At 26.4% G+C, this 19,696-nt stretch overlaps 4 protein-coding genes across 4 annotated transcripts; 1 reads left to right on the plus strand and 3 right to left on the minus strand.

Annotated features, from left to right (window-relative positions):
- Positions 1-253: 253 nt before the first annotated feature.
- Positions 254-3,932, minus strand: LOC113371604 (25S rRNA (cytosine-C(5))-methyltransferase nop2). Its single transcript, XM_026612247.1, has 9 exons — positions 3,724-3,932; positions 3,334-3,492; positions 2,999-3,271; positions 2,836-2,928; positions 2,418-2,772; positions 2,116-2,308; positions 1,945-2,023; positions 1,317-1,881; positions 254-1,244 (listed from the first exon to the last, which is right to left on the minus strand). The coding sequence occupies exons 1-9, from the start codon at positions 3,824-3,826 to the stop codon at positions 299-301; spliced, it is 2,766 nt and encodes a 921-aa protein (XP_026468032.1). The 5' UTR covers positions 3,827-3,932; the 3' UTR covers positions 254-298.
- Positions 3,933-5,272: 1,340 nt separating this feature from the next.
- Positions 5,273-17,422, minus strand: LOC113371612 (TRPL translocation defect protein 14). Its single transcript, XM_026612259.1, has 13 exons — positions 17,403-17,422; positions 14,692-14,744; positions 12,237-12,304; positions 12,066-12,103; positions 8,115-8,152; positions 7,135-7,263; positions 6,910-7,046; positions 6,616-6,669; positions 6,319-6,478; positions 6,095-6,248; positions 5,838-6,014; positions 5,561-5,745; positions 5,273-5,485 (listed from the first exon to the last, which is right to left on the minus strand). Exons 2-13 carry the CDS (start codon positions 14,732-14,734, stop codon positions 5,412-5,414), a joined length of 1,257 nt encoding a protein of 418 aa, XP_026468044.1. The 5' UTR covers positions 14,735-14,744; positions 17,403-17,422; the 3' UTR covers positions 5,273-5,411.
- LOC113380842 (HMG box-containing protein 4-like) lies at positions 15,831-17,583 on the plus strand. The gene is given in 8 exon segments (XM_026619914.1): positions 15,831-16,089; positions 16,166-16,318; positions 16,388-16,468; positions 16,500-16,585; positions 16,648-16,830; positions 16,897-17,040; positions 17,102-17,350; positions 17,422-17,583. Coding segments are annotated over 8 exon segments (1,134 nt in total). The 5' UTR covers positions 15,831-16,013.
- A 208-nt stretch (positions 17,584-17,791) lies between these two features.
- Positions 17,792-19,192, minus strand: LOC113363165 (myosin regulatory light chain sqh). Its single transcript, XM_026605645.1, has 4 exons — positions 19,094-19,192; positions 18,505-18,719; positions 18,300-18,438; positions 17,792-18,221 (listed from the first exon to the last, which is right to left on the minus strand). Exons 2-4 carry the CDS (start codon positions 18,692-18,694, stop codon positions 18,026-18,028), a joined length of 525 nt encoding a protein of 174 aa, XP_026461430.1. The 5' UTR covers positions 18,695-18,719; positions 19,094-19,192; the 3' UTR covers positions 17,792-18,025.
- Positions 19,193-19,696: the final 504 nt, after the last annotated feature.

Below are 19,696 nucleotides of genomic sequence, written 5' to 3' on the forward strand. Positions count from 1 at the left end.
CTTACGGAAAATAGGTTTAAAATAAATTAATTAATTTAAAAGTTCTGTCTAACTTTAATAAAAAATGTAACACTGAGCGCTAGCAGTACGCATCGTCCATTTTGAATCAAAATTTATAACGATAATAAATAATTTCATACTCATATAATCTATGACAAATATATAGATTATTTAATTCTGTATAAATCTGCAGAAAAAATAAAACAAAACCTGTGACTATAAATAAATTTACTACAAAATGTAAACTTCCATACATAATTTTATTCATTTATTAACGATCAATACATGTAATTTAACATTACTTAATTTTATTTTTCTTATTAAACTTCTGACCACTCTTTTTCCCCTTCTTGCTTGAAACTGCATCTGATGCATCAGTACTCTGTTTTCGTTTGTTATTAACTTTGAATTGACTCTCCACATCATTTGAATCATCAAAATCCTTAATTACAATATCATTAGGGAGACAACTAAACATGTAATCTTCTGCAGATTTTCGTGAACCGCTTATAAAACTATCTACAACTGAAGAGTTTAATTGATCACTTTGTCTTTGAAAATTGTATTTATTGAGTTTAGGTTTTGAAGTTTTCGTCATAGATGTTGTTGCTTTGGTTTCTGAACTATCATCTTTATTAATTTTATTTTTCTTTGTCTTATTTGCTTGAGTATCTATATTTTTATCTGGTATATTTTTCAAACCTTTTGATTTTTTCTTAATAACATTTGGTATGGGTGATATACTTGCAGATTTTGATGTTTTAGTATCAGATTTGGTTGATTTGAGTTCAGAATCTTCATCGGAAGGAGAGGTTTCAAGTGAAACCCTTGATTTTTGTTTGCTGACAGTTTTGTTTTTTAATTTGGGCAATACACTAGCACCATTTACAGCTACTTTATTATTGGTTTTTGCTTTGTTTTTACTATTCTTATTCTCAGTTTTGCCAATATTTTTAGGACTTTGTTTAACATTTTTTGCTAATTTAGACTTTAATTTACCAACACCTACTGAGGTAGGACTTTTTTCCTGTTCACTACTTTCTTCCATATCCTCTGATTCCTCCTCTACTTCTTCCACACTGGCATTTGGTTTTCTATCATCATCATCATCACTCTCTGCATCATTTTCATTCTTGTCACTACGTGTAATATTTGAGAACTTCTTCAACTTGGCAATAAAGAATCCTTCCATATTATGCGTGTGAGGATAGATACGCCTTGTCAATTTTAATGAAGGATGAAACCTGTAAAAGTATTGTTGAATTGTATAAATTGAAATTGAAATAGTATGTATTCAAATAGTATATGATGCTCACCTGTGATGCCTATAATTTACAAAGCCCTCTGTTCCAAATTCTAAACCTGTGGGAACAAGCTTGACATCACGTTTCTTTAAAGCATAATCAATAACCCATTCATTTTCTTCAGGAAGTATTGAACAAGTTGAATAAACAATGTAGCCCCCAGTCGCTGATTTATAATTAACACAATCAATAGCAGCTAACAACAACTGTCTTTGTATATTGTAACATCTTTGTACATCCAATTCATCTTTAGATGTCTTTACACTGGGATCTTTAGCAACAACTCCTGTGCCGGTGCAAGGAGCATCAACTAAAGCCCTATCGAATCCCTTGATAACATTTGTAAACTTACGCCCATCATAGGAGCAAATAACACTATTCACAATACCCAGCCGATGGAAATTTCCAGAAATAGCCCTGGCACGGTCTTTATTAACGTCATTTGAAAATAAAACTCCTGTGTTTTTCATACATGCAGCTATGTGTGAAGATTTGCCACCAGGAGCTGCACAGAGGTCAAGAACTCGTTCATTTGGTTGAGGAGCTAAAGCCATCACAGGGAGAAAACTAGAAGCACCTACAAATATAAAACATATTTAATTTTCTAATAAATACAATTTCAGAAGAGTATGTGTATTACCTTGAATTATATAATGCCCTGCCAGATATTCTGGAGTTGCTCCTATAGGTACAGTTGAGCTGTATACAACTAAACCAACCTAAAACATATCAATGTTAATTTTCAGCTATAATGATCCTGCATATATATATATATATATATATATATATATATAATGCATGCATTTTATACCTGTGTCCATTTCCCAACTGGATCTAAATTAACACCACGATTGATCAAAGCTTGTGCCAAATCTCTTCTACGTGTTTTTAAACTATTTGTACGTATTGTTAAAGGCCTTTGGACTTCACTAGCTTCCAAATACTCCAATAACTCATTCAATGGAAACAGTTGCATCAGTTTTTCCATTAAGAAATCATTATAACTGCAACAAATTTATAAAATAATTATATGAATACTTTTGTAATGCCTATATAAATATATATATATATATATATATATATATATATATATACATTTGAACTATTTTCTACCTGTAATAAGAACATAAATCCGTCTTCAATAACTCCATATAATCCTTCCTGGAATGCTCCTTATCTTTTTTTAGATGTTCTGATTCATTTGTCAGAAGATTTACAATATCTCTTATTCGTTTCTGCACATCTTGCAATGAAATAGGCTTCTCTAGCTCAGATTCAGAAGGAAAAGCAAAATGCTCTTTATCAGCAATATTTAATTGAAGTTCTGCTTGAGATTCATTCAATTCTCTTTTTTGTTGTTTTTTGAGCTTCTTATTTTCTTTTTCTATTGGTAACATTTCATCTTCATCATCTTCGTCATCATCATTGTCATTATCTTCTTCATCATCTTCGTCATCATCATCAGAATCTGCAATTATGAATTTGTAAAATATGCAACCGACGATATTAATATGTATAAACAATCACATACCGTCTTTATTGCCAAAATCATCTCCAATTTCATCAGAATCATCATCATCACTTTCAACATCTACGTCATTTAATGACCCAACTTTGCAATCATCTACAAACAATAAAAACATACATTTAATGCTAGCTAATTTATAATATTTTACAATAAAAAATATGCACACCATCAACTTCTTCATCATCACTGTCAGATTCTTGCTGATCTTCATCTGAATCTTCGGAAGCTTCATCTACTTCTGAATTATCAGAATCGTCATCGTCATCTTCTTCTTCAATTTTTTTCTTTTTGGGCGTCAACCAAGTTTTATTAGAATCAGAAAACTCTTTAATGGTATTATTCTTCTTTTTGGTATTTAAAACTATCTCCTCTTCAGATTCTTCTGAAGATGTTACACTTTGTGGTTTTACTAGTTTATGGTGCTTTGAAGAATCTTTGTCTAAATAAAAGTTTATTGATGAAAAGATGATATAGAATGTATATCTAATAATAATTATTTACCTTTTTTATTTGCTATGATATTATTGTTAACACCAGATTTCTTCTTAATAGCTGTAGTCTTATCTTGTGAAGTATTCTGTTTCTTCACTGCCTGTTTCAATTGCCTTTTCATTTCTCTTTGTTTTTGTCGATGGCTTTTTGATTTGCTGATCTTGCCATCTAAAAACAAAGCAAACAGAGATCAAAACCCATTCAATATTACTACTAAATAATAATTATAATCGAGTATCAACTTGATTAAGAGACATGAGCTCGACAGATCATAATCTCTATGTTCCCATATAAAAATAAGTTTTATACAATAATTTCAGATAATATAATTATCAAATAATATATAACAATAAATGTAATTGGATAACATACTAAGTATCTTTTTATTCAAAATATTACCTTTCTCCTGTGCGAAAACAGGATCCCTTTGTTTCTTATTTTTACGCCCAGGACCTTTCTTAATGATTTTATCATTTTCATCAAATTTCGCTTTACGTCCCATGTTTGTATACGAATTCTTAAGTATTATAAAATAAAAACTTGATAATAACTAATTTTATGTTATAACCTCTTTTCTTTGATGGATTTGAAACACATGCGCTGGTAAAACATGGAGGAACCTGCAATGAAAAAGACAACGCTTGAAAAGTTTAATAACCCATGGCGGCAAATTCAAATTCAAACTGCAAACAAAATATGAACATGATATATATATATATATATATATATATATATATATATATATATTCCAAACTATCATATCCTTTTGAGGCTAGACTTTCATAAACACATCATTCAATAAATATAATTTTATTAAGTCTTTGACAAAAATATTTCTATACATTAAGTATCAATTTCTTAGCATTTTTTCCCAACTTTTTTGATTGTTTAAGTACACATACTTATAATTAACATCATTTGATTATAAGTCATTTTAATATTAAAACTACATGTTTTGAAAAGAATTCTTAAAATTACAATACTTGATATATATAAAGTTCTATATGACATCGACTTATTGCATAAAAAATAACATGGAAACCAAGATATAATGCTTACTTAACAAATTGAAGAATTAAACTAATCATACAATAATAATAATAATAACACATCTAAATCAAAAATACAAATTATATAATGAAAATTACTACGATTTAGATGTATCAAATATTAAATTATAAATATATATATATATATATATATATATATATATATATATATAATTTTACATCAACAAAATTGTAACAACAATATTTAACAACTAATTTATCCTAAGTGCCAAAAATATTACTTTTTCAAATAAGTACCTAAATAGTGTTTTTTCATGATAACAATCTTATTAATGCAATATATTACAATTAAAAATATTCATAATGTAACAACAATAAATTCAAAACAACTAAATAGCATATTATAATAATCGTTAAAACAGCAGGGCTATAAAATCAAATAAAATTAATATACATTCGCTAATAAAATATGTTTCTAATTTCTTATTGAACTCACACGAGAGCATTGCTAGAATTAAAGCAATGAATTATATTCCATAATACATTAATTCTTTATAACTATAGATATTTTTTAAAATGACCCAAACTAAAAAAAAAAGTAGGTAGTTTACTCCTAAAACATTGTTCAAGAAACGTAAGAAATATGATCACTTAAAAAAAAAAAAAGTGAAAGAAAAGCCCTTCAATGGCATTGGGATAATGTAAAAACAATAATTTATCCGGATAAAAATGCTTAGATAAAAAAAAAAACAAAAAGTTGTAATAGTTTTGTTACAAATATTTAAATCTGGTTAAAATACTAACTGTGTGCATATTCAATATTTAACTTATAAAAAAAAATATTTATAATTTCTTAGATTAATAAATACTAGCACTTCCAGTACTTGAAAACTAATTACTTAGTTTAAGAATGAAATGATCAAAACTTCCTACAGCCCTGTATAAAATTTCAGTAATTTAAAACGTGATTTTCCTTAACATTTAAAGTATTGTACACTTATTTTTTAAAAAATATTAATTTTTAAAGTATGTATTAAATATATAACTATCTGGACCACATTTATTTTAACTTGATTCTCAAGTTTTACCATTTACTATTTTGCAGTTATTTTTTATATGATTGTTTAATGAATCGTCTTTTGATGAGACACCTGAAAAAAAATAAAAGAAAATTCAAATATCTGTTATATATACATATATAAAATTCCATTTATTAATTCTATTACCATTAAGTAAGGAGCGGCAAAAATGTTTAGTATCTGTCCATTCCTCTTTCAAAGACAGATTGAACATAGAATAATCAGGATTTCCAGTGACTTCACGTTCAATTTGCAAAAATTTGGGTAGAGTTTTTGCTAATTGGTCATCAGCCAGGGCTGTATAAGTCTCAAGTAACATAAGACCTTTACACCTGAAATTATGAATTAAATATAAATTATCTGTATAATATAATATAATTTATCATATAATAATAAATTATCTTATAAATAGAGCATAGCTTGCCTTGGATGACTTGGTTCACGATAGATATCAAGTTGATAATACTGATTGTTCACCAGAAAACACCTCCTCTTTTTATAAATAGTGAAATGGGCATCGTCTCTTTGAGAGAGTAGATTAATATAATCTCGATGGGTTATTTGTGTCTTCACTTCTACAGATTGACCATGAACCTTTGGTCTAAAAGAAAAACAAAAATTAATTTAACTAATTACTAAATAGTTCTAGTATTAAATAGTAATTTTTTTTTCTGTTCTTACCTGCGTATCGTATGAATATAACTCCAATGTCCTCTTTGACCACGTTTTCTCAACCTAGCCTGGACTCGTGGTCCACTAGCTTGCAGATAATTGTGGACGACATCGAAATCTTGGAAAGGAGGAAAAACAGACTCATCTGGCAATGGGCCTGACACTAATAGAATAATAGTTATGTGATTTTTTTTTCTTAAATCATTATTGCAATAATAAGTGAAAAAAATTACCAAGAAATTTGAGTTTTCTTGAATTCACTCTGAGACGATCTCCTGTGTCAATTCCAATCTTGACACAGATACTTTCAATCATACGATTCATTTTAGCTTCGAAATCCGTCGAATTATCGATGACATCAAAATAAGGATGACCCACCCAGGCTGCAGCTGCCTAGAAAATAATTATGGTACTTTAATTTTTTTTATAATTATGTAAAATAAATTTTTAAGTTGAATTGACTTTGTTGAAATCTAACGTTTAAAATGAAATTTAATCAGGTACTAGTAGATATTCTTTATAAATGTTACCTTGTCATCAAGCAATCTAGCAACATCCACACCTTCTGATCTGCAAACATGTTCCTGAAATAAATATAAATAATGTTAATAAATATAAATTTTGTTAAGAATATTTCTCTTATTCTATTGAGACATGAATATACAATATTAATTTAAGGCTTAGTGTTTTTAGTGGCAAAATTGTAGATATTTTAGACATTTAACTAAATTTCCCACACACCTCACTCAAGTTACTTAAATTATTTAATATTTGTAAAGGGGAATAAAAAATACATGCACATTTAGTGCTTATTTCCTCCTTACTTCGGTCGAATAGAACTGCTCAGCTCCTTTAGCAGCAGATACCATATGTATAATTTGATTATACCGATTATCTCTGAGCTCTACACTATTCCACTCGTTTGCCAACATCATCTGTTCCCATTTATCGCGAGATATAACTAGAATACAAAATAAGCACATTAAAATATATATATATATATATATATATATATATAACACAATTATTTATATTTAATTTATACTTACAAGCACTTGCATCCATGGCACCCCTATCACATATGATAAGACAATTCCTCTTGCAACTGTTGCCCAGCTCGAAGAATGTGTCTTCAATCTGGAGCATCGTTCTGAGGAGGTTTTCTTGAAATTTGAGAGCTGAAAAATAATAGAGGAATGAAAGTCATTGTAATAGTAATAAGTGGAAAAGTGATAGTTTGAAACGATTTTATTAAAATATACACTTTATAATTCGTAATTATCATTATAAATTTAAGAGAGCCTTTTCGATATATGTTGATGGTATTTAATTTATATTTATATATAAGTATAAGCAGCATCAATTGACACAAATATTCAGTAATCAATATATATATATATATATATATATATATATATATATATATATACACAAAATAAATAAAGATTAAACTTCAATGTCAATTGGAATAATTGGCAATTTTTATTGAACTGCTAGACGCATTTGCATGTATAATATTACATGTAAACAAATATATTATCTGCAAACACGTTGACGATAATTATTATTTAATATTTTTCATGTTATTTGATAACCGCAATAACCTTCCACAAATTATGAAAGCAAAAAGAATCAAATTAAGTAATTCAGTATAACTATTTTTAACAAAGTCATAATGAAATTTAAAATTTTATTTGTACTGTTATAATTCTACAGTAACTACTATCATTTGTACTGTAATTATTTCAACAATTTTATAACAATTTCTACAATTAAATCACAATAAAAAAATGAAAATCATTGTGCCTATTTTATTAAAACGCGGTGATGTTTTTGCATATTTCCAATGTAAACAACAATATTTATTAATTTTAAAGCAAATAAATTCATAAGTAAAATAACTAAATTTACTATTTTAGCAAAATAAAAAAATATTTTATATTTTGGCAATTTTGTTAAACTTGAATTGAATATTCTATGTTTAACTAGTATGGAAAAAAAATAGTTATGGTAAAAATTCAAAAATTACCTTCATCTTCTGATAGATCAGAGAATTTTATGCCACCGCTGAAAAATAATATTTATATTAAAAATATGCACACATTTGGTAATTAAATATGGGTAAACATCGATTGCTACTGTGTAAAATAATTTATTAAAATTAAATGCATGTCGATAAAGATATGGAAAATTTATTGAAGTAAATAAATTTATCTTGGCGATAAAAATTAAGTCAATTTCTCTTCTGCATAAATTGTAAACAGACTAAGAAGGATATTTATATTATTGAAGGATTATAAGTATTCTGTCCCATAGTCTAAATAAATCGAACTTCAATTAAAAATATTGTATTACTCTATTTTTTTGTTCATTTGATAATTAAGACCTCAATATTGATTATGCATCCTCATGTGCATACGAGGTCTGTTCAAAAAGTACCCGGAATTTTCGTTTTTTCAAAAAAATATTTATTTATTCGTCTACATTAATGTGGTCCCCTTCAAAGTAGTCCCCCCCAGATATAATACACTTATGCCAGCGTTTTTTCCAATTTTCGAAGCACCCTTGATATTCACTTTTTGATATGTCCTTGAGCACTCTCAGCGATTTTCTTCAATCGAGGAAAACCGCCGTCCTTTCATGGGTCTCTTCAACTTTGGGAATAGGAAAAAGTCACACGGAGCCATATCTGGTGAATTTTTGCACTTTGCAACACTTTATTTCATTTTTTACGCAAAATTTAATACAAATTCTTTGACTTTTCAATTCTTCCATTGTAAAAATCGCCGAGCTCAGAAAAACACGTCGAACCTTAGCGACTACCACAGACAAAGTAAACAGTGAATATAGCTGAAAATTTCATCATACTTTAGGGGCATGTATACCAACACAATAAAATTTTGACAATCAGACACTCCAGACCCGCGAAATTTAATTATTAGTAATTCCGGGTACTTTTTGAACACACCTCGTACAATCGACAGGATGTTAGTTTTCTCACGTTTATTTAAGTTTTTGTGCAAATACAAACTATTTGCGTTAAATTTATATATTATCATATTTATTTCTGAGTTTGTATGTAAGTTTCCGCGCAAATGCCATATATTTTTGCGATAAGACTCATCGGAATCACCACAATGTGGGAAACACGTACATTTATATTTAAACGTGAATAATCTTTTAATTCGAAGTCCTTGAATTTCGAGATTAATCGCAAAAAATGTAGATAATTTTAGTTGTTTACGATTTGCTAAAAAATAGGCCAAAGTTAATCTTAAGATAACCTAAAGTCATTCATTAATAACTTGATGTTAAACTGGATGATGATAGTCCAAAATAGTCGAAATGATGGACAGAAAATATATAAAAGATACAGAAGACAAACAAATAATTTAAGTAAAATATATATATGATATAAAATATATATGTATGGTATAAAATGTATACATAATTTAGTATTAAATAACGTTAGTTAAATTAATTTTGATTAAATGTCGTCTCAATTGAAAACAACATGGCTTATAAAACGATTAGTTTAAATATTAACCCTTTCCACTTCGATGCCACCTGCAAAATATGTATTAAATTTGTCTTAAGTGAGTGGAAAGGGTTAAATAAGAAACAAACAAAATATGTATTCAATATATATTATCGTACATTTAAAGAATTGTAATTGAATAATGCTTTGGATTTCAAAAAAAAATTCAAAATAAAAACTGTGCATGCGTATGTCCGCGTGCATGTGTAAATTCTTTAAAAATCAATTTTTTTTTTCAAAATTTTTAAATTTGGTTTATATTCATTTTGATGAAATGTAATCATTCGAAAGAACATGGCATATAAAATAATAGTTTAAATATTAAATAGGATAAAAATGTATATAATATATATTACTGTAGATTTAAAGAAGTATAATGATTATATAATAAATAATTCACAACTAAAAATAAAAAAGAAGCATCATTACAACTGCATTCGACCGAGACATTTTTTTTTTCAATTATAATTTAAATACATATAAAAAATGTATATTGTCTATTACCTCTAAAAACCGAGACGAAAATTGACTTTCATTTAAAGCTCATATTACATTTAAATATAATAAAAATTATAAAATATAGTCAAATGGTTATATTAATAATATTAACAATAATATTGAAATCCATGAGAGATACAAAAAATATAAAAAGAATGTAAAGCCCTTTGGAATATTACTTTAGTTGAACAATTTACAAAGAAACATGTTTACATGTTAATCACCATTTAAACATGAAGTTTTGAGAATATCTGTTATATAATTTAGTATATTTAATTATCTATTATAATTCTTTATCGACACAATGACAATTCGGTTACATCTAGAATCCATTTAGTATCTTGTTTACATAGAACAAATCAATATTTAAAGTAAACTGTATAATCTAATGACAATAAATTAAATAGGTCTTACTAAAAAGAGGTAAATGCACTTCATTTTATTGACAAAAATCTGATCCATCATTTAAATCACTAATATTAAATTTAAAGATAAAATCGGTTATGATTATTAAATACGGATGTTAAACTCTAATAAGAAGACCTTGCAGAAACTTGTTCTTATCATTAATACGTTCATTGGCACGACGAAGAAATATATATAAAAGTTAATCCCGAACAAGTTAATTACATATGTATAATGAATTGATTGAAAATATTACTAATGTATAAAATTAATAAAACTGAAATTTTAGATAGTTATTCTATATGTCAATCTAAATATACATATAAAACAATGTAAAAAATTTAAGTTTATGAAAAACATATTAGGAAAATTTCAAGTGAATCGGCCTACTATAAATCCAGAAATCGCAATAATTGTATTGAAAAAGACTGCTTTGAAAAAGCGTTTAAAATTTTGCAACATGAAGAACATAAGAAGATTATCATGGTCAAGCAGCTGTATCTTCAAAAATAATTCAAACCCTCTCATACACATATTTTTGTACAGTTAAGCTTTGCAAATATGAAAAAAAAAAACAAAAAAAAAGATTTTTTGGGATTTCTCTACTAGAATACCCCCTAACATCTTTATTGTTGAACGATGGTAACGAAAAATATTAATGAATATCCATAAAAGTATACGAGATTTTCATCCTCAAAAAAACAAAAAACGATTATTTTGGAATTTCTACACTCGAATACTCCCTATATTATTAATATTAATATTAATAAAAAAAAATATGCATAAAAGTGTAGAAAAATTCATTTTAAATGAAATAATTTCTTCGAATTTTGAAAACAATGATTTCCAAATTATTTCTCAATTTATTTTTTTGAAGATGCGTAACGGAAAATATTTAAAAAAATGGTTGGATATATTTTTCAATAAAATTAATAAAACAATTAACAAATATTTACTCCAAATGACATATAATATACACTAAACTTATACTTATATAAAATATAATAGACTTGCATAAAATCATTGTTCTTTCGAAAAAATGCAAATAGGTATTATTAAAAAGTATTTTATTGTTTCTACAGTTATTTGTGTTCCGAATTGTTTACAATGGAACAATGGCGACACAACATCGGAAATATTTGTGTTAACGATTTAACTTCAACACGATTTAATGCTATAAAATAGTTATGTTTTAAAATACAACAAAGGTAACAATGCATCGCTATTTTATTATTAAATATGTATGCCAAAAACCAGGCAAAAATAATTTCCGAACCCTGGTATCAATTTTACAAATTACATTAAGAAAATTAATTATTACATGCCCTTAAAATGATATCAAATATCCATATGAGATTACTTTATCTTATATAAATACCAAAATGTGAAAAATAAGAAAATTGCGTGATGAAATGTGCATAATATTGTAATTAGATATGATAATATAAAGTGGCGTCTAATGTTACAAAATTTATTATGACATATATATATATATATATATATATATATATATATATGTATATATAAAAATAAACTTACCTCAATAGAACTGTTGCTGTTTCAGGTACACGAAAAACCTGCAAAATTGTATTATAATAAATATTATATAAAAATTGTGAATGTAGACAAGATTACTATGAAAATTAAAGAATGGAAAAAAATTGGTAAAAAATTATTTAGTTATATACAATTCAAAATTAATTTTTTTACCTTCCATCCTAAATTTTCAAAAAAAGTGCTCAATCTTGATTGACCTGTTGTTTTTCCACCACATGGCCCTGAAATATAAAAAAAGAAGTGGTAATGAATAAAACTAAAACAAAAATAAACACGTAATATATATATATATATATATATATATATATATATATTTGTAAAATAATTATAAAGTGCGTCAGACCTGCTCCATTTTTTTCAAATTGCAAAATTGCAAAACGTTAAGCATAACACTTGTATAAACAAAAATTCTTAATGAAGTAGAAAATTGCATTCAAATGTTAAAACCATAATTGAAATAAAAAATAACTCTGAATTAAAATTAACCATCATATTTATAAACAATGCTAAACAAAACCAAATGCTTTATAAACAATTTATTGTTCATAAAATGTATTAAATTATTTTATAGCAAATGTTATCAAATAAATTTGCGTCATGAAATCCTTATCAGTAAATCATTAAAATCAAATTAGTAATATTATAAACAACAAATCAATTAAATGCAAATTAATTGCTAATGTAAACATTGCATATTTACAATCAAATTGATTTTATCTGGATAATAAATTCTTATCACAAACATTGGTAATTGATTTTATGATTTATGTTTAGAAATTCTTTGAAACAAAATTATGCAAAAACTACAATAGCTATAATAAAATAACAAAAATTCAATTAGCAGTTTTAAAAATATTTCCTAATAAGCTCAGATCTGCATCAAGGATTTTGTTCGTGTTCCATTAAAAGCATGATTCATTAAATTGTTTTCTACGAATCCATCATACCAGAGGAATATCTTATTTCCAATTATAAAATGGAGTTTAATTGTAGAATAAATATTGGACTTTAGAGCAATTATTTAACCATAAATTGAAATTGAATGTCTCGAGTCAATTAAAGACACAATATTGATTAAACTAAGTGTCTTGTATTGTATATACATATACTAATAAATCATCAAACACATTCATATCCAATAATAAATTTTGAATTTAACTTAAAAAGTATCTGGATCAAAAATAGTGCATGATGAAAAAATTTTTTGATAAATATTGCATTATTAATAATTCTCCTCTTGTGTTCAACTTACTTAGCTTCAACAATATATATTACATTTGGACCAGAAGAATATCTTATTTCCAATTATAAAATGGAGTTTAATTATAGAATCAATATTGGACTTTAGAGAAATTATTTAACCATAAATTCAAATTAAATGTCTCGAGTCAATGAAAGACACAATATTGATTAAATTAAGTGTCTTGTATATACATATACTAATAAATCATCATGCACATTCATATCCAATAATAAATTTGAATTTAAGTTGAAAAGAATCTGGAATAAAAATGGTGCACGATAAATGGAATTTTTGATAAATATTGCATAATTAATAATTCTCCTCTTGTGTTCGACTTATTTAACTTCAACAATATATATTACATTTGGACCAGAAGAATATCATATTTCCAATTATAAAATGGAGTTTAATTGTAAAATAAATATTGGACTTTAGAGCAATTATTTAACAATAAATTCAAATTGAATGTCTCGATTCAATTAAAGACACAATATTAATTAAACTAAGTGTCTTGTTTACATACACATTCATATCCAATAATAAATTTTGAATTTAATTTGAAAAGCATCTGGAATAAAAATAGTACACGATAAATGAAACTCTTGATAAATATTGCATAATTAATAATTCTCCTATTGTGTTCGACTCATTTAGCTTGAACATATATTATATTTGGACTTGCGCTTTTAAACTTGATTTATTATATATATATATATATATATAATATATATATATATATGTAATTTGTAATATTTTTGAATTCTACAAAGTATTTTAAAAAATTCTTATAGTTGCACGATCGTGTATTGATTGTAGCTAAAAGTTATCATAAAAACTTACATTATCATAATGTGAATTATATTAAGAATTATATGGTTATACTGTTCATTTATGAACATTTGCATATATTTAATATATTTATAGCGGATTAGTTCAAATCTTGTTAGCACTATAAGAATATGCATATACTCATATTTGTGTATATGTGTATTTATATATATCATTATATTAAATTAAGGTATTACATAAAAGATACAAACAATAACTTATGATATATATGTATCTGTATAAACATGAGACATGTGATTTTCCACACACATAAGTTGCAAAATTTAGTTAAATCATTTTTGCACAATCCCCAACTATTATAAATTTCTTCAAATGTATATATTTAAGATTATTCTAGTACTGTAACATGATATTACATAAAATAACTATTTTTAGCTGTATCCACACAGTTTTTCATTTGCAACTCGGCGCACGGCAACCGGAAGATTACCAGCACGTGTTTAATTGTGAATGATTTTATACAAATTAATAAAATTACTACTAAACAATCAACAATAAATCAATGTCCTCACATACCTCCTGTAAGTACTATTTTATATACACGTTTTTCAGGATCCATGACGACGATTCTGATCCTCCTTCTATTTTATTCTTGAATAATATCACTCGCTTATTATTAAACTGTGCATTATAAAATAAATCATTGGCATTTAATCACATTTAGACATTATTATAGATTTATTTATATCACAAATAAAATTAATTAATAGTTTGAGGTTGTACAACATCACATCATTGACATAACTGGTGAAGTGAAGACGAAGAGGATCGTTCGGTCCGAGGAATATTTAATCTTGTGAAGAACAGTGCTGGTTAAGGTCGAGGAGTAAAAGATCATTTTTAAACAAAACGGCTTTTGAATGAAAATGGTTTTGATGAAAGAGTTATAAGCCCGTAGCACCGTACATAGTAATACTAAGCTTAGTAACTCGGTATACTTCAAAGTAGTAATTGAATATAATAAAAAAAATTGCACATTGGACCACGTTCAATTTTTGCAGTTATTTATTATATATTTTCTAACTTTTGAACTATCCGATTGATATATATTTAAGAAGTTTAAAAATTTCATATAAATTTAAATAATCTACACAATATTCTAACTGATTCTAACATATATCTAACATTTACATCACTAGTTTTCAAAAATTGTCGTTAAAAATACAAAACTAATATTTTTCAACCTTTTTATATAAAATATAAAACGCATTCAAGTTTTTAAGATTAATGTTTATTTATTAGTTTTGAGCTAATCCTTTATATTATCATTTTAACAAAACAATTCCAATTAAATTGATTTGGTTTGATTTGTCAAGATTAGGAATTAAATATTTAAAAAATATTTGTTTTTCCAATTATGATATTTAATTAATTATAATAAGATTATTATTAATTTAATTAATTTTAATAAGAATGGTCAAAAACAAAATAAATTATTTTAATACATATCAATATATACCATATTAATTTTTAAATTAAAACTTTATTTCAAATTAAATTATAAAAAACGAATTTGTCTCTGTATCCTTTGCCATCACTGTTTCAAAAAATGACATAACGTATAAAGTTGGTAACACTGTCTCGATCCGAAATGGCGTTTGTCTAAGTTTGTAAATAATATTAAAATAAATATTGAATATATTTTATAATTAAATAGATTTTAATTATTATTTATATAAATTTTTAGCTAATTACGCAGGGTCGTAATTTACATAATTTTAATGTGTATACCAAACATGAAGCTACATTGGTAATGATGTAAATACATTATTACACTTATTTATTTTAATTGTGTGTTTTATTTATGTTATTGTTATTATATAATCCCTTTTATCATAATGTACACCAACGACAAATCGTTAAAATCAAAACGTGAAGACCCAGATCAAATCGGACGCAAACCAAAGCAAGAAGGTTATGTTTACTGAACAGAAAAACCGCGAAAACATTATTCTTTGATTTTTATCTCAAAACGTTTTTCTTCAATTAGACTTGGAAGTGACTGGAGTATCGAGAAGCGGACGTGTTAGAAAAAAATCGTCAAAATTAACAGATTTTGAGTCTCCTGATGACCTAGAACCAAGGCCTAAAAAAAGCTTTACAAAGCCACACACATCTAATTTTGATTTCCCATCTGGAGAAGGTAGTAATGGATTAGCATGTGCTTTTCTTTGGATTTAACAGTTTTGATTATTTATATTTATGTTTTCAGAAAATCGTGTAAAAGTTGAATATGATATTCAGGAACAACATCTTTCAGATGGTGATTCAGAAGAAGCTTATGATTCAAATTTAGAAACGATAGAATGTATCAGAACGAGAAGACGACTCTGATGTTGATTTAGAAGAAAATGATCTAAATGAACATCAAGATTTTGAAAATACACCTTCACAAAGTGTTTACTTACAGGTACTTAATTACAAATTATAAAACGTATTGTATTCCTTTAATATTTTTCTTACTTTAAGCAGGAATTGTCTAGAAAAAAATCTACCTTATCGAGAGACAGCAAAAGTCCAGCAAAAGGTAAAGTACAACGTAAAGACAAAGGTAAATCTCGTTTCACAGCTTATATGCTCTGGGCTAAAGGAATTAGAAATAAAATCGTAAAAGAAAATCCTTCAATTGATTTTTCATCTATATCAAAAAATTAGGTGAATAATACTGCAATAATTGTTCTGCTTAAATATTTACATTTTCATCTTCATTATGTGCATTAGGTGACTTGGGCAAATGTGCCTAATGGAGAGAAGTATAATTGGCGTCGAAGGGCTAAACGTATGGCTATGAAAGTAGCGAGAGATGAAGAAATAAAAACATCTGATAATAAAGCACAATTTATAAATAAAAGCAAATCTAATAAGGTAATAAATGACTACCGTCTTATTGTTATGATATGAATTTTATGATTTATGTTCTTTATAGCCCTCCCAATTCTCCACTTCACCAACAGTTTCTAAGAAACTTGATATAGAAGATTTAGAAGTGATGCCTAATTCCCAACAAAATTCTGATAATTTAATGTTGAGCCCCAAATCATCAGCAATGAGCAGCGGTTTATCATCTCAAGGCATGTATAAGGTAACAGGAAGTTCCCCAATTGACATAGCTGCTTATCTAAAGTTACTTGGCGAGAGTTTGAGTATAATTGGTGAACGATTAAAAGAACATGAGGTATACAACTCTAATGTAATACAATTTATTTTATTATTCATGCAAATGTTGCTAATTAATTTTTATTGTAGGGACAGATTGCAGTGTCCGGTTCTTTAAGTGTTTTACTTGATAGTCTTTTGTGTTCTGTAGGTCCTTTAGTTTGCTTATCGCAACAGGTACCAGAACTTAATTCTGATATGGATTTTAGTGATTTGCTTGATAATATTGCTTATGTTATGCCCGGCTTGTAAATAGAATTTAAGTATATTGTAAATAGTTAAATATTTGTCATTTGATGTAAGCAATTTAAAATATATGTATAATGATATGTAAGATAGGTTAAAAAATAAATTTAATTGAAAATATTACAATAGTAAGATATAAATACATAAAATGCCAACTATAAACTATAAAACATAAATTCAGAACTATTTGTGTAACAATTTTGTGTTCAGTAATAATATTCAATATGTTAACAAATAGTTTTTCGACTTATTCTGATCACCATTCAGATAAATTTTTCATAGCAAACTTTTTATATAAAAATTGGTAACCAAAATATTGTTTGCAAATACTCATCAATCTTTTAATACGAGTAAGTACATTATTATATAATACAAAGAGCATTTGCAATTTGCATTTATATTTAAAACATGAAAAAAATCTTACAAAACTCCAACTTTCCACAAAATCTCACTGTTCATCTTTATCTTTGGCACCGTGTTTAAGAATTCGTGTAAATTCAATGTAATCAAAAGAGCCTCCTTTGATGGGTGCTTCCCTGTACATTTCATCAACATCCTCATCAGTAAACCTATCACCCATTGATGTCAAAAGTTCTCGTAGACGCTCTTCATTTATGTGACCAGTATTGTCTTCATCAAAACACCTAAGAAAAAAACATTTTATTATTATATATATATATATATATTATATATATTAATTTTTGTGTATGCTTCATATTTACCCAAATGCATTTTTGATAACATCTTCAGGATCAGTACCTTGCAACCGTTCTCCAAAAAGAGTCAAAAACATAGTAAAATTAATAGGACCTGGAGCCTCATTCATCATTCCTTCTAAATATTCATCAGTTGGGTTTTTACCTAACAAACAATTAACATCAAAATCTATTCATTACAATTGAATTCACTCATCATTTATATCTTTACCCAAAGATGCAAGCATGTCATGCAAATCATCCTTTTCAATAAAACCATCTCGGTTCTGATCGATCATATTGAAAGCTTCTTTAAATTCTGCAATCTGTGCCTGATCAAACATAACAAAGACATTGGAAGTGGCTCTCTGGGCACGTTTCTTGGTTGTGGTACGGCGACCAGCTGTCTTGCGAGCTGACATTGTGGAAAATAACTAATTTGAAAACCTGAAAAGTAAGGATAATTGAACATATCAATAATATATACACAAACACACACACACATATATATATATATATATATATATATATAATATATATATGTATATATATCAAATTCTTGATAAACAATGACTCATACAATAGATAAGATGTGTACAAAATTTACACAATTTATGTACAACATGTAAATTACTTTTATTAAATTACATATCTTACATATATGCATATATTCTGTATTATTAATTATATGTTTAGAAAACTATTCCCAATATGTCAAATGCAAAATTCAACAAAGACAATAGCACGACATACTTTTCCATTTTGACACATTGCACATTAACCAAACGCATTTAATATATAAAAATAACACTTATACATACCTTAACAAATGAAAAATATTCTTTTATAATATTTATTTAAATTTTAACACTAGTTTTTTACTAATCTTTTGTTTCAAAGTTAAGACATTGACAAACCCAGTGAGTCATTTATAAGTGAGTCATTTACGAAAGTTACACGCCCGCGAATGGAACGTGCATGAAGGATAAGACAGAGGAGAACTTATGTACATATTTCCTAGATAATATAACAAATTTATTCTTGGTAGTTACAACCTCATTATAATGATGTTCGGCATTTTAATTATTATTTAAATATTTACAAGCTTGTCGAATATCTAAATACAAATTTATCTATTCATATTTAAAGAACATATAGGTACAGTTTAAAAGAAAATCAGTTATTGTTAAGTTAAATAGCTTTGGTTTTATATATTTTTTGGAATATACCAGGTATTAATATTAAATTTTATATAATTGTGTATACGTTCCTTCATTTTTTAAATTTATTGTAAATTAGATTTTTTTTGTATTTATTTTTCATATTTAAGTTGTACTATTATATTTGTAATACATATTTTTTGATCGAAAGTAGGACACAAAATTTATAAGTTTAGAATTAGTTGAAATACACATTATATTATA

Source organism: Ctenocephalides felis, unplaced genomic scaffold (assembly GCF_003426905.1).
Source record: "Ctenocephalides felis isolate EL2017-DRISC unplaced genomic scaffold, ASM342690v1 CF-g0.4_SCAFFOLD_00845, whole genome shotgun sequence".
NCBI lineage: Eukaryota > Metazoa > Arthropoda > Insecta > Siphonaptera > Pulicidae > Ctenocephalides > Ctenocephalides felis.